At 23.6% G+C, this 22310-nt stretch overlaps 1 protein-coding gene across 1 annotated transcript in view; it reads right to left on the reverse strand.

The window, feature by feature from the left end:
• The window catches only part of LOC145241394 (ATPase family AAA domain-containing protein 5-like), a 119036-nt gene that overhangs the window by 23469 nt on the left and 73257 nt on the right, over positions 1 to 22310 (reverse strand). The window contains exons 12-13 of the mRNA XM_080104319.1: positions 15538 to 15672; positions 14160 to 14323 (exon numbers count right to left, since the gene is read on the reverse strand). Coding sequence (XP_079960445.1) covers positions 14160 to 14323; positions 15538 to 15672 — 299 coding nt within the window. The remainder of the gene's footprint in view (positions 1 to 14159; positions 14324 to 15537; positions 15673 to 22310) is intronic.

The raw sequence follows: 22310 nt of genomic DNA on the forward strand, positions 1-22310 counted from the left end.
GAATCTTTATTTTCATTTCTTGTTTAAACCAAATTATTTTATTTTATTTTTTTCAAATTATTATTCATTAGTTTTATCAACACAGTATTGATTAGGAATCTTTATTTTTATTTCTTGTTTAAACCAAATTATTTTATTTTATTTTTTTCAAATTATTATTCATTAGTTTTATCAACACAGTATTGATTAGGAATCTTTATTTTCATTTCTTGTTTAAACCAAATTATTTTATTTTATTTTTTTTAAATTATTATTCATTAGTTTTATCAACACAGTATTGATTAGGAATCTTTATTTTTATTTCTTGTTTAAACCAAATTATTTTATTTTATTTTTTTCAAATTATTATTCATTAGTTTTATCAACACAGTATTGATTAGGAATCTTTATTTTTATTTCTTGTTTAAACCAAATTATTTTATTTTATTTTTTTTAAATTATTATTCATTAGTTTTATCAACACAGTATTGATTAGGAATCTTTATTTTCATTTCTTGTTTAAACCAAATTATTTTATTTTATTTTTTTTAAATTATTATTCATTAGTTTTATCAACACAGTATTGATTAGGAATCTTTATTTTCATTTCTTGTTTAAACCAAATTATTTTATTTTATTTTTTTCAAATTATTATTCATTAGTTTTATCAACACAGTATTGATTAGGAATCTTTATTTTTATTTCTTGTTTAAACCAAATTATTTTATTTTATTTTTTTCAAATTATTATTCATTAGTTTTATCAACACAGTATTGATTAGGAATCTTTATTTTCATTTCTTGTTTAAACCAAATTATTTTATTTTATTTTTTTTAAATTATTATTCATTAGTTTTATCAACACAGTATTGATTAGGAATCTTTATTTTTATTTCTTGTTTAAACCAAATTATTTTATTTTATTTTTTTTCAAATTATTATTCATTAGTTTTATCAACACAGTATTGATTAGGAATCTTTATTTTTATTTCTTGTTTAAACCAAATTATTTTATTTTATTTTTTTAAAATTATTATTCATTAGTTTTATCAACACAGTATTGATTAGGAATCTTTATTTTCATTTCTTGTTTAAACCAAATTATTTTATTTTATTTTTTTTAAATTATTATTCATTAGTTTTATCAACACAGTATTGATTAGGAATCTTTATTTTTATTTCTTGTTTAAACCAAATTATTTTATTTTATTTTTTTCAAATTATTATTCATTAGTTTTATCAACACAGTATTGATTAGGAATCTTTATTTTCATTTCTTGTTTAAACCAAATTATTTTATTTTATTTTTTTCAAATTATTATTCATTAGTTTTATCAACACAGTATTGATTAGGAATCTTTATTTTCATTTCTTGTTTAAACCAAATTATTTTATTTTATTTTTTTTAAATTATTATTCATTAGTTTTATCAACACAGTATTGATTAGGAATCTTTATTTTTATTTCTTGTTTAAACCAAATTATTTTATTTTATTTTTTTCAAATTATTATTCATTAGTTTTATCAACACAGTATTGATTAGGAATCTTTATTTTCATTTCTTGTTTAAACCAAATTATTTTATTTTATTTTTTTTAAATTATTATTCATTAGTTTTATCAACACAGTATTGATTAGGAATCTTTATTTTTATTTCTTGTTTAAACCAAATTTTTTTATTTTATTTTTTTTAAATTATTATTCATTAGTTTTATCAACACAGTATTGATTAGGAATCTTTATTTTCATTTCTTGTTTAAACCAAATTATTTTATTTTATTTTTTTAAAATTATTATTCATTAGTTTTATCAACACAGTATTGATTAGGAATCTTTATTTTCATTCTTGTTTAAACCAAATTATTTTATTTTATTTTTTTTAAATTATTATTCATTAGTTTTATCAACACAGTATTGATTAGGAATCTTTATTTTCATTTCTTGTTTAAACCAAATTATTTTATTTTATTTTTTTTAAATTATTATTCATTAGTTTTATCAACACAGTATTGATTAGGAATCTTTATTTTTATTTCTTGTTTAAACCAAATTATTTTATTTTATTTTTTTCAAATTATTATTCATTAGTTTTATCAACACAGTATTGATTAGGAATCTTTATTTTTATTTCTTGTTTAAACCAAATTATTTTATTTTATTTTTTTAAAATTATTATTCATTAGTTTTATCAACACAGTATTGATTAGGAATCTTTATTTTCATTTCTTGTTTAAACCAAATTATTTTATTTTATTTTTTTTAAATTATTATTCATTAGTTTTATCAACACAGTTATGATTAGGAATCTTTATTTTTATTTCTTGTTTAAACCAAATTATTTTATTTTATTTTTTTCAAATTATTATTCATTAGTTTTATCAACACAGTATTGATTAGGAATCTTTATTTTCATTTCTTGTTTAAACCAAATTATTTTATTTTATTTTTTTCAAATTATTATTCATTAGTTTTATCAACACAGTATTGATTAGGAATCTTTATTTTCATTTCTTGTTTAAACCAAATTATTTTATTTTATTTTTTTTAAATTATTATTCATTAGTTTTATCAACACAGTATTGATTAGGAATCTTTATTTTTATTTCTTGTTTAAACCAAATTATTTTATTTTATTTTTTTCAAATTATTATTCATTAGTTTTATCAACACAGTATTGATTAGGAATCTTTATTTTCATTTCTTGTTTAAACCAAATTATTTTATTTTATTTTTTTTAAATTATTATTCATTAGTTTTATCAACACAGTATTGATTAGGAATCTTTATTTTTATTTCTTGTTTAAACCAAATTATTTTATTTTATTTTTTTTAAATTATTATTCATTAGTTTTATCAACACAGTATTGATTAGGAATCTTTATTTTCATTTCTTGTTTAAACCAAATTATTTTATTTTATTTTTTTAAAATTATTATTCATTAGTTTTATCAACACAGTATTGATTAGGAATCTTTATTTTCATTCTTGTTTAAACCAAATTATTTTATTTTATTTTTTTTAAATTATTATTCATTAGTTTTATCAACACAGTATTGATTAGGAATCTTTATTTTCATTTCTTGTTTAAACCAAATTATTTTATTTTATTTTTTTCAAATTATTATTCATTAGTTTTATCAACACAGTATTGATTAGGAATCTTTATTTTCATTTCTTGTTTAAACCAAATTATTTTATTTTATTTTTTTAAAATTATTATTCATTAGTTTTATCAACACAGTATTGATTAGGAATCTTTATTTTCATTTCTTGTTTAAACCAAATTATTTTATTTTATTTTTTTCAAATTATTATTCATTAGTTTTATCAACACAGTATTGATTAGGAATCTTTATTTTCATTTCTTGTTTAAACCAAATTATTTTATTTTATTTTTTTCAAATTATTATTCATTAGTTATATCAACACAGTATTGATTAGGAATCTTTATTTTTATTTCTTGTTTAAACCAAATTATTTTATTTTATTTTTTTCAAATTATTATTCATTAGTTTTATCAACACAGTATTGATTAGGAATCTTTATTTTCATTTCTTGTTTAAACCAAATTATTTTATTTTATTTTTTTTAAATTATTATTCATTAGTTTTATCAACACAGTATTGATTAGGAATCTTTATTTTTATTTCTTGTTTAAACCAAATTATTTTATTTTATTTTTTTCAAATTATTATTCATTAGTTTTATCAACACAGTATTGATTAGGAATCTTTATTTTTATTTCTTGTTTAAACCAAATTATTTTATTTTATTTTTTTCAAATTATTATTCATTAGTTTTATCAACACAGTATTGATTAGGAATCTTTATTTTCATTTCTTGTTTAAACCAAATTATTTTATTTTATTTTTTTTAAAATTATTATTCATTAGTTTTATCAACACAGTATTGATTAGGAATCTTTATTTTTATTTCTTGTTTAAACCAAATTATTTTATTTTATTTTTTTCAAATTATTATTCATTAGTTTTATCAACACAGTATTGATTAGGAATCTTTATTTTCATTTCTTGTTTAAACCAAATTATTTTATTTTATTTTTTTTATTTTATTATTCATTAGTTTTATCAACACAGTATTGATTAGGAATCTTTATTTTTATTTCTTGTTTAAACCAAATTATTTTATTTTATTTTTTTCAAATTATTATTCATTAGTTTTATCAACACAGTATTGATTAGGAATCTTTATTTTCATTTCTTGTTTAAACCAAATTATTTTATTTTATTTTTTTCAAATTATTATTCATTAGTTTTATCAACACAGTATTGATTAGGAATCTTTATTTTCATTTCTTGTTTAAACCAAATTATTTTATTTTATTTTTTTTAAATTATTATTCATTAGTTTTATCAACACAGTATTGATTAGGAATCTTTATTTTCATTTCTTGTTTAAACCAAATTATTTTATTTTATTTTTTTAAAATTATTATTCATTAGTTTTATCAACACAGTATTGATTACGAATCTTTATTTTCATTTCTTGTTTAAACCAAATTATTTTATTTTATTTTTTTTAAATTATTATTCATTAGTTTTATCAACACAGTATTGATTACGAATCTTTATTTTCATTTCTTGTTTAAACCAAATTATTTTATTTTATTTTTTTTAAATTATTATTCATTAGTTTTATCAACACAGTATTGATTAGGAATCTTTATTTTCATTTCTTGTTTAAACCAAATTATTTTATTTAATTTTTTTAAAATTATTATTCATTAGTTTTATCAACACAGTATTGATTAGGAATCTTTATTTTCATTTCTTGTTTAAACCAAATTATTTTATTTTATGTTTTTTAAATTATTATTCATTAGTTTTATCAACACAGTATTGATTAGGAATCTTTATTTTCATTTCTTGTTTAAACCAAATTATTTTATTTTTTTTTTTTTTAATTATTATTCATTAGTTTTATCAACACAGTATTGATTAGGAATTTTTATTTTCATTTTTTTTTTAAACCAAATTATTTTATTTTATTTTTTTAAAATTATTATTCATTAGTTTTATCAACACAGTATTGATTAGGAATCTTTATTTTCATTCTTGTTTAAACCAAATTATTTTATTTTATTTTTTTCAAATTATTATTCATTAGTTTATCAACACAGTATTGATTAGGAATCTTTATTTTCATTCTTGTTTAAACCAAATTATTTTATTTTAGTATTTTCAAATTATTATTCATTAGTTTATCAACACAGTATTGATTAGGAATCTTTATTTTCATTCTTGTTTAAACCAAATTATTTTATTTTATTTTTTTCAAATTATTATTCATTAGTTTATCAACACAGTATTGATTAGGAATCTTTATTTTCATTCTTGTTTAAACCAAATTATTTTATTTTATTTTTTTCAAATTATTATTCATTAGTTTTATCAACACAGTATTGATTAGGAATCTTTATTTTTATTTCTTGTTTAAACCAAATTATTTTATTTTATTTTTTTCAAATTATTATTCATTAGTTTTATCAACACAGTATTGATTAGGAATCTTTATTTTCATTTCTTGTTTAAACCAAATTATTTTATTTTATTTTTTTTAAATTATTATTCATTAGTTTTATCAACACAGTATTGATTAGGAATCTTTATTTTTATTTCTTGTTTAAACCAAATTATTTTATTTTATTTTTTTCAAATTATTATTCATTAGTTTTATCAACACAGTATTGATTAGGAATCTTTATTTTTATTTCTTGTTTAAACCAAATTATTTTATTTTATTTTTTTCAAATTATTATTCATTAGTTTTATCAACACAGTATTGATTAGGAATCTTTATTTTCATTTCTTGTTTAAACCAAATTATTTTATTTTATTTTTTTAAAATTATTATTCATTAGTTTTATCAACACAGTATTGATTAGGAATCTTTATTTTTATTTCTTGTTTAAACCAAATTATTTTATTTTATTTTTTTCAAATTATTATTCATTAGTTTTATCAACACAGTATTGATTAGGAATCTTTATTTTCATTTCTTGTTTAAACCAAATTATTTTATTTTATTTTTTTCAAATTATTATTCATTAGTTTTATCAACACAGTATTGATTAGGAATCTTTATTTTCATTTCTTGTTTAAACCAAATTATTTTATTTTATTTTTTTTAAATTATTATTCATTAGTTTTATCAACACAGTATTGATTAGGAATCTTTATTTTTATTTCTTGTTTAAACCAAATTATTTTATTTTATTTTTTTCAAATTATTATTCATTAGTTTTATCAACACAGTATTGATTAGGAATCTTTATTTTCATTTCTTGTTTAAACCAAATTATTTTATTTTATTTTTTTAAAATTATTATTCATTAGTTTTATCAACACAGTATTGATTAGGAATCTTTATTTTCATTCTTGTTTAAACCAAATTATTTTATTTTATTTTTTTAAAATTATTATTCATTAGTTTTATCAACACAGTATTGATTAGGAATCTTTATTTTCATTTCTTGTTTAAACCAAATTATTTTATTTTATTTTTTTCAAATTATTATTCATTAGTTTTATCAACACAGTATTGATTAGGAATCTTTATTTTCATTCTTGTTTAAACCAAATTATTTTATTTTATTTTTTCAAATTATTATTCATTAGTTTTATCAACACAGTATTGATTAGGAATCTTTATTTTCATTTCTTGTTTAAACCAAATTATTTTATTTTATTTTTTTAAAATTATTATTCATTAGTTTTATCAACACAGTATTGATTAGGAATCTTTATTTTCATTTCTTGTTTAAACCAAATTATTTTATTTTATTTTTTTTAAATTATTATTCATTAGTTTTATCAACACAGTATTGATTAGGAATCTTTATTTTTATTTCTTGTTTAAACCAAATTATTTTATTTTATTTTTTTCAAATTATTATTCATTAGTTTTATCAACACAGTATTGATTAGGAATCTTTATTTTCATTTCTTGTTTAAACCAAATTATTTTATTTTATTTTTTTCAAATTATTATTCATTAGTTATATCAACACAGTATTGATTAGGAATCTTTATTTTTATTTCTTGTTTAAACCAAATTATTTTATTTTATTTTTTTCAAATTATTATTCATTAGTTTTATCAACACAGTATTGATTAGGAATCTTTATTTTCATTTCTTGTTTAAACCAAATTATTTTATTTTATTTTTTTTAAATTATTATTCATTAGTTTTATCAACACAGTATTGATTAGGAATCTTTATTTTTATTTCTTGTTTAAACCAAATTATTTTATTTTATTTTTTTCAAATTATTATTCATTAGTTTTATCAACACAGTATTGATTAGGAATCTTTATTTTCATTTCTTGTTTAAACCAAATTATTTTATTTTATTTTTTTTAAAATTATTATTCATTAGTTTTATCAACACAGTATTGATTAGGAATCTTTATTTTTATTTCTTGTTTAAACCAAATTATTTTATTTTATTTTTTTCAAATTATTATTCATTAGTTTTATCAACACAGTATTGATTAGGAATCTTTATTTTCATTTCTTGTTTAAACCAAATTATTTTATTTTATTTTTTTAAAATTATTATTCATTAGTTTTATCAACACAGTATTGATTAGGAATCTTTATTTTCATTTCTTGTTTACACCAAATTATTTTATTTTATTTTTTTCAAATTATTATTCATTAGTTTTATCAACACAGTATTGATTAGGAATCTTTATTTTTATTTCTTGTTTAAACCAAATTATTTTATTTTATTTTTTTCAAATTATTATTCATTAGTTTTATCAACACAGTATTGATTAGGAATCTTTATTTTCATTTCTTGTTTAAACCAAATTATTTTATTTTATTTTTTTTAAATTATTATTCATTAGTTTTATCAACACAGTATTGATTAGGAATCTTTATTTTTATTTCTTGTTTAAACCAAATTATTTTATTTTATTTTTTTCAAATTATTATTCATTAGTTTTATCAACACAGTATTGATTAGGAATCTTTATTTTTATTTCTTGTTTAAACCAAATTATTTTATTTTATTTTTTTCAAATTATTATTCATTAGTTTTATCAACACAGTATTGATTAGGAATCTTTATTTTCATTTCTTGTTTAAACCAAATTATTTTATTTTATTTTTTTTAAATTATTATTCATTAGTTTTATCAACACAGTATTGATTAGGAATCTTTATTTTCATTTCTTGTTTAAACCAAATTATTTTATTTTATTTTTTTTAAATTATTATTCATTAGTTTTATCAACACAGTATTGATTAGGAATCTTTATTTTCATTTCTTGTTTAAACCAAATTATTTTATTTTATTTTTTTTAAATTATTATTCATTAGTTTTATCAACACAGTATTGATTAGGAATCTTTATTTTCATTTCTTGTTTAAACCAAATTATTTTATTTTATTTTTTTCAAATTATTATTCATTAGTTTTATCAACACAGTATTGATTAGGAATCTTTATTTTTATTTCTTGTTTAAACCAAATTATTTTATTTTATTTTTTCAAATTATTATTCATTAGTTTTATCAACACAGTATTGATTAGGAATCTTTATTTTTATTTCTTGTTTAAACCAAATTATTTTATTTTATTTTTTCAAATTATTATTCATTAGTTTTATCAACACAGTATTGATTAGGAATCTTTATTTTCATTTCTTGTTTAAACCAAATTATTTTATTTTATTTTTTTTAAATTATTATTCATTAGTTTTATCAACACAGTATTGATTAGGAATCTTTATTTTCATTTCTTGTTTAAACCAAATTATTTTATTTTATTTTTTTCAAATTATTATTCATTAGTTTTATCAACACAGTATTGATTAGGAATCTTTATTTTCATTTCTTGTTTAAACCAAATTATTTTATTTAATTTTTTTAAAATTATTATTCATTAGTTTTATCAACACAGTATTGATTAGGAATCTTTATTTTCATTTCTTGTTTAAACCAAATTATTTTATTTTATTTTTTTTCAAATTATTATTCATTAGTTTTATCAACACAGTATTGATTAGGAATCTTTATTTTCATTTCTTGTTTAAACCAAATTATTTTATTTTATTTTTTTCAAATTATTATTCATTAGTTTTATCAACACAGTATTGATTAGGAATCTTTATTTTCATTTCTTGTTTAAACCAAATTATTTTATTTAATTTTTTTTAAATTATTATTCATTAGTTTTATCAACACAGTATTGATTAGGAATCTTTATTTTCATTTCTTGTTTAAACCAAATTATTTTATTTTATTTTTTTTCAAATTATTATTCATTAGTTTTATCAACACAGTATTGATTAGGAATCTTTATTTTCATTTCTTGTTTAAACCAAATTATTTTATTTTATTTTTTTTAAATTATTATTCATTAGTTTTATCAACACAGTATTGATTAGGAATCTTTATTTTTATTTCTTGTTTAAACCAAATTATTTTATTTTATGTTTTTTAAATTATTATTCATTAGTTTTATCAACACAGTATTGATTAGGAATCTTTATTTTCATTTCTTGTTTAAACCAAATTATTTTATTTTATTTTTTTAAAATTATTATTCATTAGTTTTATCAACACAGTATTGATTAGGAATCTTTATTTTCATTTTTTTTTTAAACCAAATTATTTTATTTTATTTTTTTAAAATTATTATTCATTAGTTTTATCAACACAGTATTGATTAGGAATCTTTATTTTCATTCTTGTTTAAACCAAATTATTTTATTTTATTTTTTTCAAATTATTATTCATTAGTTTATCAACACAGTATTGATTAGGAATCTTTATTTTCATTCTTGTTTAAACCAAATTATTTTATTTTAGTATTTTCAAATTATTATTCATTAGTTTATCAACACAGTATTGATTAGGAATCTTTATTTTCATTCTTGTTTAAACCAAATTATTTTATTTTATTTTTTTCAAATTATTATTCATTAGTTTATCAACACAGTATTGATTAGGAATCTTTATTTTCATTCTTGTTTAAACCAAATTATTTTATTTTATTTTTTTTCAAATTATTATTCATTAGTTTTATCAACACAGTATTGATTAGGAATCTTTATTTTCATTCTTGTTTAAACCAAATTATTTTATTTTATTTTTTTTCAAATTATTATTCATTAGTTTTATCAACACAGTATTGATTAGGAATCTTTATTTTCATTCTTGTTTAAACCAAATTATTTTATTTTATTTTTTTTCAAATTATTATTCATTAGTTTTATCAACACAGTATTGATTAGGAATCTTTATTTTCATTCTTGTTTAAACCAAATTATTTTATTTTTTTTTTTTTCAAATTATTATTCATTAGTTTTATCAACACAGTATTGATTAGGAATCTTTATTTTCATTTCTTGTTTAAACCAAATTATTTTATTTTATTTTTTTTCAAATTATTATTTATTAGTTTTATCAACACAGTATTGATTAGGAATCTTTATTTTCATTCTTGTTTAAACCAAATTATTTTATTTTATTTTTTTTCAAATTATTATTCATTAGTTTTATCAACACAGTATTGATTAGGAATCTTTATTTTCATTCTTGTTTAAACCAAATTATTTTATTTTATTTTTTTTCAAATTATTATTCATTAGTTTTATCAACACAGTATTGATTAGGAATCTTTATTTTCATTCTTGTTTAAACCGAATTATTTTATTTTATTTTTTTTCAAATTATTATTCATTAGTTTTATCAACACAGTATTGATTAGGAATCTTTATTTTCATTTCTTGTTTAAACCAAATTATTTTATTTTATTTTTTTTAAATTTTGAAAGTTAAATTTAATTATTACGATATTGCTTAGTCATTAAATTTATCAATTTAACAAATTTTTTAATCTATATATATATATATATATCAAAGTGAGAACGTGTGTGTGAGGACAACTCTCAACCTATATACTCAACAAATCTTTGATTTACAGACTTGAAATTTGGCATATAGGGTATTCAGACATGTGGAAAATTGGTTTCCATATTGAAAAAAGGGCTAAGGGGTTAAAATTGAAAAATTTGTACATGGGCGCGCGGGGGGGGGGGGGGGGGGGGAGGGAGGGATTTTTTTTATCTTTTGGTCAACTGTTTCCCACGACTGATCATGAGCAAATCGTTAACATGACAGCTTCCTTATGTTAAGAATAAATTTGAAATACTTTTTAAAGTCGTGGCAAGCTGGCCTAGTGGTTATCATACTTAACTCACTGTCTTTAGGTTTTGATCTTAGCTCTATTTCTTTTACTTACAAGAAATGAACTGTCCTTGGATCCTAGCTAGAAAACCAAGAATGTATACTTTAGTTTCACATCTTTTTTTTTTTTTTTTTTTTTTAAATTATTTTTTTAAAAATTTTATATTGCATCTCCGGTGATCATGAGATCCTATTCATTAAAAAAGGACGATAAAAGGTGATAGCATACTATGAACATTAAATTAGCGTATCTATAACATTAATTTAATGTTCGTTGTATGTAATCACGTTCTATCCTCCTTTTTAAAAATGTTATATTTTTAAAAAATCATACAAATCGATCAAGTTCTTTTTAACTAAGAAAATCAAATTTTATTACGAAATGAGAGGCTATTTTTTTATCCACCATCTTTTATAAATAAGGAGGAGACAACTGAATTCAACCTATCGAGGTCAAAATCAGTCTTGTAATTTTTTTACGCTTAAAAGAAAATCATAAATTTTGATTTTCTTAGTTAAATAAAGCTACTTAATCAATTTACATAATTTTTGGAATATGAACTTTTTGTTCTGTGACAAGTACATAAATCATAAAGATTTTTCCTGTATTTTTTAATCAAGTATAATTTTAAATAAGCACCATTTTTTATTTATTGTGTATAAAATATGTACGGTTAAAAAAAAAAAGAAATTTTTTTTTTGCATAAATATGGTTTGGTCAATTTTTTTTTTTTTTTTTTTTGATTTTAACATAAAATTCTCTTATTAAGATTTTAAAAGATGGTGCCAAATTTGGCTTCTGACTAACAGTTTTTGATGGCGTGCTATTGTACCATTTAACCAGAAATATAATAATACACATTGCTACAGTATATTTAAAAATTGATGTAATCCCACCTGAACAACTGAGAAAATGGAAACATTTTTCAAGCATAAAAAAAAGTTATAAGGAAAATATATTTCTTTTTAGATTACAATGATTTATCTCCCTTACTACACAAAATTTCTATCTTTTTATGTACAAGTTATAAAAATGTACAAAAAAATAATACTAAAATTTCTATCTTTTTATATACAAGTTATAAAAATGTACAAAAAATAATACTAAAATTTCTATCTTTTTATATACAAGTTATAAAAATGTACAAAAAATAATACTAAAATTTCTATCTTTTTATATACAAGTTATAAAAATGTACAAAAAATAATACTAAAATTTCTATCTTTTTATATACAAGTTATAAAAATGTACAAAAAATAATACTAAAATTTCTATACGTCCCAGACAAAATTAGGTACAATACAGCAAGCAGCTCATAAAAACAAATTCATTTTAATAAATTATTTCCAAAGAACATCTTTGCCAACAGGAAATCATCCCTGAAACTGTTATAGAATTTTTATTTATAATTTTCAAGCTAGTTTCCTTGTTTTGTTTTTCAGCCTTCTTCAAAAACACATAAGCAAAAAAAAATTAGGATATTGGTTAAAATGTACAGGTAATCTTGAGGTTTCAAGTTCTAATTCTGAGCAAAGGCAGCAACCCGATCTAACAAATTAACTGAAACAAGATCTGGAAAAAATGGAATGAGATCTGCATAATCCCAGGGCTCCAATAAATAGTTGGGTTAAAAAATAACCACGTTTGAGAGAAGTTGCTTGAAGAAGGACAAAGGACAAAATTTGAAATGCTGTGATACAAAAACCTAATTTAGAATTTATAAATAACTAGCAAAGTCATCCGACATTGCTCAGGGAAAATGTGTAACATTTATCTTTGTCTTTCTTTCTCTTCTTCCCCTTTCAAGTTTGTCCTCTCTTTCTCCTCTGTTCAGCTGATTTCTCATTTCTCTCTCACAAAAATACACACATCTCTACCGTTATATAGCTTCTTTCAGGAAATAGTTATATAGCTTCTTTAAGGAAATAGTTATATAGCTTCTTTCAGGAAATAGTTATATAGCTTCTTTCAGGAAATAGTTATATAGCTTCTTTCAGGAAATAGTTATATAGCTTCTTTCAGGAAATAGTTATATAGCTTCTTTCAGGAAATAGTTATATAGCTTCTTCCAGGAAATAGTTATATAGCTTCTTTCAGGAAATAGTTATATAGCTTCTTCCAGGAAATAGTTATATAGCTTCTTTCAGGAAATAGTTATATAGCTTCTTCCAGGAAATAGTTATATAGCTTCTTTCAGGAAATAGTTATATAGCTTCTTTCAGGAAATAGTTATATAGCTTCTTTCAGGAAATAGTTATATAGCTTCTTTCAGGAAATAGTTATATAGCTTCTTCCAGGAAATAGTCAGTATAAGTGAAGTAACTCCTTGGTTAAAAAAAAAAAAAAAATAAATAAATAAATGAATAAAAATCATTAAAAAAAAAAAAAACTGTAAAAAGTACCCCACCCCACCCCTTCTGACAAAATCTGCACCATCTTAGGATAAAAAAATATATATTTTTTTATCCAGAGCAATGCTAATAAAAAAATATACTTTGTGGTTGTTTGTTTTGTAGTTTTGAACTTTTAGCTAAATATACATGCACACAAGTGATTGCTCTTTATATAATAGATAATGCAAATTACTCGACAGAATTCCTCGGGACTTTTGGTTATGATTAAGGTCTAGTATCTGTTCCGATACAACACTTCATCTTTTTCATTCTTAATCAGTGAAAGAGACATCCTTCTTGATAGAGACAATTTATATTTTTTATTCCAATCCAAAATACTGCTTTTTGAGGAGCTGGATTTTCTCTACGTTAAAAATTGACCTTGTGTCTAAATGTGAGAAGATAAGTAAATACAATTTAATCTAATGTATCATTTTTTTTTTCTCTTTTGTTTTAATGATAATCCTCTAATGGTTACTGAAGGAAAATATTTAGGAAACAATTTATTATAAATCCACTTGGTTTAGGAGTTAGTTTAAAGGGTTTCCATATAGTTTGAAACTTACCTCATCAAAAAGGATAAGAGACGTGCTAGAAATATTAACACGTTGTTTGATTTTATCTGAAGCTGACTCAAAATCACAATTTGAATCCGTTTCAGTCACATCTGGTTTGGATTTCAGCGTTAGAATCTTGCCACTCTTAGCGCCTTTCAGCAGATTTAAGGAAGCTTGAAAATAGCAATATTAGAAAAATTAAGTATACTTAACAACAAAAATAAAATAAAATAAGTGTGTGTGTGTGCATGCAGAAGGGAATGTTTATAGGACACTAACGTCTACTCGACATTGCCTAGGCTTTTAAAAAAAAAAAATAAAAAAAGATGTTAATAGTGCGTGTAACACTTGTATCCACCAAAAACCAATGCCCCCCCCTCTCCTTCTAGAAGAGAAATTTCGGTTTTCTTATGTAATCTCGCTTTTGGGTTACTACCTGCTCTATGCAGGATATTGAACACTATAGATTATGGCTGAGCAACACTAACAAAAAAGGCTAAGAAATTCTTAATCTTGGACGACACGGTTTTAAACACACCTGAAATTAAGAAGGCCTCCAGAGCAATACTAAAACCCCTCTCTCCAAAAGAGAAAACTAAAATTTAAATCACACAAAAAAAAAAAAAAAAAAAAGAAAATGTTTATTATACGATCATTTTAATAATAATAATAATAAACCATATTTACTTCAAGTCAATTTTTAAAAACCATCCAATACATGACAACATGTAAAACTGGCATTAAACCAATTATTATTATGATGATGATGATGATGGGGAGGAGGAGGTGTTGGTGACAAGTTCAGGTTGAGGAACAGAGTAGGTAGGAGAAAAAAGGAATTTTAAAAGATAAAAAATTGCTGTTGTTGAGAGGATGAGTGAGAGTGAACATTAGCGTTAGGACGATTTATTAAAATCTGGAATCAGAATTTTTTTTTTTTTTTTTTTGAGTATCAGAAAAATTTTAGTTGAATCTCCAATCCTAAAACCAATTTTTAAAATATTTTTTTCTGTAAAACCTAATTTTCTATTGTCGATATTAATGATAAAATGATAGATTTTATTGATTTTAAACTATCAGTAAAATATAGACAGAAATCTCAAAATGAGTTAATCAAAGGGAAAACATTAACGGTTTATCAAATTAAAAAATTATTAGTCTACATTTAAATGTAGATGAGAATTCTTGGACCCCCCCCCCCAAAAAAAAAATTTTTTTTTTAGGCAATTAGGCAATTTTAAAATTAGAATCGGTAATTGTATCAGAATTGGGAAAATATTGGAATCAACCCATCACTAGTGAACGTCTTGCCCAAGAGTATCTGAGACAGTTAAATTATAAATAAGCAAATTGGCAATAAGAAATTTTTTGTAAATCATTTACTTACTCTGTTTTTTCTTGTTTTTTGAAGTATCTTTTTTATTTTCCTTGGAATTTGACACGGGATCAGGTTTAACATTTTTGGAAGATTTGAAAAAATTGGCAAATGATGCAGATGATGCTAATTTCTTTTGTGAGGTTTCTGCAATTACAAGAAACAAGATTAAGAAATAGATACAAACAAAATGTTATTAAAACCATTTCTGAGCAAACACGATAATAGAATCATAAAACTATATTAAAACTCGCCCCCTTAAGTAAGACACTTTATCAAATCTCCAATACTAACGATTATACACGCAATAACCCTTATCCCCGCGTGGCTTCCGGGCCTTGATCCTTAATAAGTGGTGACCTCCATGTAAAAAAAACAAAAAAAACAAAAAACAAAAAAAAAAAACTTGGTTTTTGTTTGTTCTATGAAATAACCAATTGACAAAGATGTCCTATAAACCGAGCTTTAAATAAATTAGTTCTGTTGCATTCAAAAACATTTAATTTTAGAAAAACAAAGGTACAAAAAAAGAGCAGCTTATTTTCTGACCTAGTTATAGCTATAAAATGGATGCCTGGTCGAAGAGCTATAGGAAAATCCTCTTAACATTAGATAAAAACAAACAAAATCCTATTATTGAAAATATATTAGTACAATTTTTCAAACAGATCTTTACATATTTTTTGCTGACACAAGAATATGTAAAGAGTGGGGCAAAAAAGCTGGAAAACAAACTGGCATCAATATCAAAATTAGATTGTTCCAATATGAAAAAAATTTGTTTTGATGAGAGAATAATCAATGAAATAATTTTTCATGGAAGAGTTTCTCTTTTTTATAAATTGCATTATTTTTATAAATAAACAAAAGAGTTTAAAGAAGTAAATGAAATGATTTTTACAGATTTTCTTTTTCATTTTCTTTTGTGTATGGATACAAATTTTAATCAGAAGAAATCCAGTTTTTGTTTAAGGTAAAAAAAACAAAAAACTTTTGCTTTTGTAAGGTTCAAAAAAATTTTTTTTTTTTATTCATTTTTGAAAATTGAACAAATTTTCTTTTGGAGTTAGCACAGATGATGAAGAAAAAGACAAAACAGTAAAGGAAGAAAGTAGGTAGTTGACTTTTCGGTTATTGCAAAATTTTTCAGGTCGTCCATGTGGTTTATTCTTTCATCTGTATTAATGAACTTGTAGCCGACTTTCTTTTTTAAGTTAAGGGGCATCATTGCTATGATGAGCAGTCGTGGTGATCGGGAATCTCCTTGAAAAATAGCGATTTGTATTTTAATGTCAGTTATGTATTGTCCATCAGCTCAAGTCTCCACATTCTCATTACATTTTCAATCAAATTGATAATCTTGTCTGGTATTTTGTACATTCTTAGGCATTCTATTATAGTTAGGGAATCCTGTCGTACGCTTTTTTGTAGTCGATCCACGCCATGGCTATATTGTTTTGTTGACTTTTTACCTCCTTCAGGATCTTTTGGTATTGTAGATCATATGTTCCTCTTTTCCCTTTTTGTATAGTTTCTGTTCCTCAGAACATAGTCCATGATTATTAATTGTTCTCTCAGTTGTGCTGCGAGTATTATCCACATGGTAGATAAGCATGTTATGAGTCTGTAGTTGCTAGGGGCGGTTCCATATCTTTTTGTATCAGTGTGGTTCTCTCTTTGGTCATCCATTTTGGCACTACTTCTATGCAGATAAATCTGTTCTGGTTTTGAACTAGTCTTCCATATCATTAATTTTTTAAACCAGTATGCGTGTATTGTGTCCTGATGCTCTCCAGTCTGCCATTTTTTCGTTTGGTTGTTTTGAGAGTTTCCTTCCTAATTTCATTCTCTGTCCCTTCTTCAATTTGCTGTAAGTCTTCTCGCAGGTCTTTCATACGATCCCTACTCGTACCGCACTCTTTTTTATCCTGTTGGTTTGTTTAAGATTTAATCAATTTACACCTAAAGTTGCCATCTGCTTCTCAAGCCTTCAAATTTGTTATCTTCCGGCTGTTTACGGAAACAAACGAATGATGCTGAACAAAATTTTTTGGTTATAGTCAACTAACGTACTTCCTAACTTCTGGCATGGCTGCTACCAGAAGTGCTAGCAAAGCAAATCAGTTCCTTCACTTTTATTGTTCTTCAGTATTTTTTTTTATTATGAAACAATTTATTGAAATAAAATAGAAGAAAAGGAAATTATTGAAAAGTATACAATAAAAATTAGCAAAATTATAGAAAAATAAAAAAAATGATAAAAATAAGTTTTTATTTTATTTGAAATTTTATAAGAAATATGTCTATGAAATTATAAAAAATATTTTTTTTATTTTAAAAATACAAGTTTTTTTTATTTGTATTTATAAAATAAACATTTTTTTGTTTGTATTTATAAAATAAACATGTTTATGAAAGTACAAAAATAAAATTATTGAAATCAAAATAAAATTTCAAACATCATTAAAAAAACATATCCAATACAGAATATTCCCCAAATAGTTGGTTTTGATTCTCTGCTGCCACAGGAATTCGAAAAAGACTAATTGTGTTATTTTTATCTGCATAATTTTGTTAATTTTTATGGTATACTTTTTAATAATGTCTTTCTCCTCTACTTTATTTCAATAAATCACTTCACAATAAAAAACTACTGAAGAACAAAAGTGAAGGAACTGATTTGCCCTGTCACTGCTTCCGGTAGCGCTACACTGCCAGTTAGGAAATACGTTAGCTGACTATAACCAAGGTTGGTTTTGTCTAGTTTAAAAGCTATACCAGTTCTGAAGAAAACATATACACTTCCAGTAAACAAAACCTGCTCCCTTAATTTTCTAAATCAAAATCATTTTGTTTCTGGCTTTTTGAGATGAGGATTGATAATTCGTATATTTGGATTATTTGGATTACTGTTCTCATCTTGAATGTTTTCTCACAATTCAAACGATATAACCTCAAATCTTCTTCAAGTATATTTTGCTGAACTCTGGAATCTTTCTGCCAAACTCAGGATTCTGTATGGAACGGACCGGTTACTTAATCCCTGGAAGTAGCATGCTCTCATCCCATAAGCCATGACCAGATAGAAAAGTTAAGTAATTTGCAATGGTATTGTTAATATCTCTCGGACTGAGGATTAAACCTTTAATTTTCACAAGAGTTCTATTTAGAACTGAATTTTATTTAGTACTTTAACGGTTACGCTACGGAAATGCAGGCGATAGTAAGAATAAAATTGCGAACTATATAAGACTTATAGTCATGGCCTAATAGAAAGAAACAGGTTAATTCCACTTAATGACTAGCCTGGGTGCCTGGCATTGCCCGAGTATTTGGAGGTGTGTGCTGAGCAAAATAAAAAGGAAAAAAAAAGTGTTAGTAGGTAGGCAAACAGATTCAAACCCGTAACGTGAAGGTGTAAAAGAAAGTGAAAAAAAAATCTGATGTCTTAGCCGATGTCTCCATGACGTGAAAAAATAATTCCAAAAGTTGAAATTAACTGAAGTCAATCCAATGGTGACGATGACTTGCTAAAATGTTGGCAAAAAAAAAAAAAAAAAAAAAAAAAAAAAAAAATCGACCCCTCCTTGTATGAAATGGCTGAGTTTAGAGTGAAGGAATTAATGTTTTTGGCCAATTTTTCGGTATTGTCATCCGAAGGGTCGAGCTTCAAAACGATACCAATCTCGTGAAAATCCATTGCCTCTGTCAAGAGTTTTAGCAAGACATACATACATACATTTAAACAGACAGGTGAGATTTATATATATAGACTAGCTAGCGGGGAGGGGTACCCGGCGTTGCCCGAGTATTTGGAGGTGTATGTGTGGTCGGGCGGGGTTGGAGGGTGTTAATGAAAACAAGAATAAGCGAAGTAAAAAAAAAAAAAAAAAAAAATCAAAACAGAAAAACGAACGTTAAAACTTATCTGAAAAATAAAGTGGGGAGTACCCGGGCAGTGGGGGAAGGGTAATCAAAAGAAAAAAAAAAACCCCCAAAAAACCCAAGAAAAACTAACGTAAGGCAAACGAACGATGTTAAATGGAAAAACAAAAACAAATAAGAAAACAGAAAAAGGAACGTTAAAACAGCTTTCAAAAATCTGCAAAAAAAAAAAAAAATAATAATAAAAAAAATAAAAAAAAAATAAAAACGTGAAAAATGGCTTAAATAAGCCTGTTTCGATATTAAAATTTAAAAAATCGGTGGGTACCCGGCATTTGTAATCAAAACAAAAAAAAAAAAAAAAAACTAACGTAAGGCAAACGAACGATGTTAAATGTAAAAATCTGAAAAACCAAAACAAAAAAGAAAACAGAAAAACGAACATTAAAACTTCTGAAAAAAAAAAAAAAAAAAAAAAAAAAAAAAAAAAAAAAAACCCACATGAAAAATGGCTTAAATAAGCCTGTTTCAATATTAAAATTTAAAAAATCGGTGGGTACCCGGGTGTTTTTGGGTGTGTGTGGTTGGTCGTGTTGGGGGGTGTTAATGAAAACCTAAGAATAAGCGAAGTAAAAAAAAAAACAACAGAAAAACGAACGTTACGTGAAAAATGGCTTAAATAACCCTGCTTCAATATTAAAATTTTAAAACAATCGTAAAAAAAAACAAAGAAGACATCTCACATCACGATTCGAACCCAAAACGTTTAGATAATGACCCAACGCTCTAACCAACTGAGCTAACACGACATACATGAAATTGTGTCAGTTCTTCAAATATTTAAACTAAATCAGGTTATGACGTCATCTGATGCATGCGTAGAACCGATCTCGTCATGAAAGGACGGTTTTTGCTGACCCCCCTCTCCTGTAGAAAAGTGCTGATTTTAGGGTGAAAAAATTAACATTTTTGGCCAATTTTTCGATATTTGTCGGCCGAAGGATGGGGCTTTCATATGAGACCAAGTTTGTCAATTTTTGTTCAGTCTGTCGAAAGTTTTTAGCAGACATACAAACACTCATACATTTTCGATTTTATATATATAGACTAGCGGAGGTTTCATCTTTCGTCCTACTCCACTAAGAAATTAAATTTAGAAACGCATTGTTTACATTTTAAAACTCTTCTCGTTTCCAGTCTAGACATCTCTCTCTCTTTCTGTGTTGTGTATATGTCCCCCCCCCCTCTCTCTCTCTTTTCGCCTTCCTCACTCTAAAGAGAAATATTGTTACTTAATATAAAAAAGAAAATGGAGTTTGGCTTTGTTTTTTGTAAAAACATCGATCGCTTAATATTTTTAAGCATATTTTTTTTTTTTTTTACTTCACATTTTTGGCTTGATATTTTTCATTTAACTCTCATATCTAACTATTTTTAACCGGCTAAAAACTTTGGTAACGTTTTCATAACGTGTAAGTTAATATTTTAATTTATATTTTTAGTCAACTTTTTATTACCGATAACAATCTCTTATTATATGAATTGTTTTATATACAGACCGCCATTACAGCTTGCTGACGTCAAGGTCACGTAACATAACTCAGCGTTTATTAAATTATGTATAAATATTGTTAAAATGTCACTTTTTTGTCCCCCCCACCCTTAGAAAAACGGTCAGCTGACTAACTTAGAGTGGACCTTTTGAGCCAAAAATTCGATATTTGTCATCCGGAGGGTCGATCTTCAATATGATACTAAATTTGTGAATCCTTGTTCTGTCTGTGGAAAGATTTTGGCGGACATACAAGCACACACACATTTGTGCTTTTATATATATAGATAATATTATGTCCATGGATGATTTTGAAACATTATTCTATTTTCTATCAACTCTAAAAAGTACAAAATAATATCATTAATATTAGTGAACTTATTAAATGGGTCACACTTATACTAAGACAATCTGCATCTATATATATATATATATATATATATAAAATATATTTTAGTCATCGACATACAGACCTGTTTCGTTGTTTCACAACTCATCAGTGCCGCTAGACTAACACCTCTCCCAAGCCGAGGATCGAACCTAGAACCGTCGTGATGACAGTCGGCAGTCCTACCCCCTGACTACGGTATATATATAAAAGCGAAAATGTGTGCATGTTTGTGTGTCTGCTAAAAACTTTCGACAGACACAATGAAAATTCACAAACTCGGTATCATATTGAAGCCCCATCCTTCGTTCGAAAAATATTAAAAAATTGGCCAAAAACGTTCATTTTTTCACCTAAAAATCGACAATTTTCGACAGGGGTGGGGATCAACAAAATCGGTCTTCTCGTGACGATGACTAGTTCTACGCATGCGCCATATGACATCATGACCTGATTTACTTTAAATAGTTGAAAAACTGAACAAATTTCATGTACGTCGCGTTAGGTCAGTTGATTAGTGCGTTGGTTCATTATCTAAATGTTTTGGGTTCGAATCGTGGTGTGAGATGTCTTTTTTTTTTTTTTTTTAAAGGATTTTTTAAATTTAAATATTGAACCAGTGTTATTTAAGCCATTTTTCATGTAACGTTTGTTTTTCTGGGTTTTTTTTTTTTACTTCGCTTATTCACCCCCGACTACACACCTAAAAACACCCAGGTACCCACCGATTTTTTTAATTTTAATATCGAAACAGGCTTATTTAAGCCATTTTTCATGTGTTCATTTTTCTGTTTTCATCGTTTGTTTGCCTTACGTTAGTGTTTTAGTGGGTTGTTTTCAATGTTTTGATTACCCCCCCTCCCCCGCTTAAGTTTTAACGTTGTTTTCTTTTTTTTACTTTGCTTATAACAATGCTTACGTCGTCGTAACGCTCGACGACTTTTGTGTGCGCACATGTCA

Source organism: Euprymna scolopes, chromosome 20 (genome assembly GCF_053919585.1).
Source record: "Euprymna scolopes isolate OS-2025 chromosome 20, ASM5391958v1, whole genome shotgun sequence".
In the NCBI taxonomy this organism is placed as follows: domain Eukaryota; kingdom Metazoa; phylum Mollusca; class Cephalopoda; order Sepiida; family Sepiolidae; genus Euprymna; species Euprymna scolopes.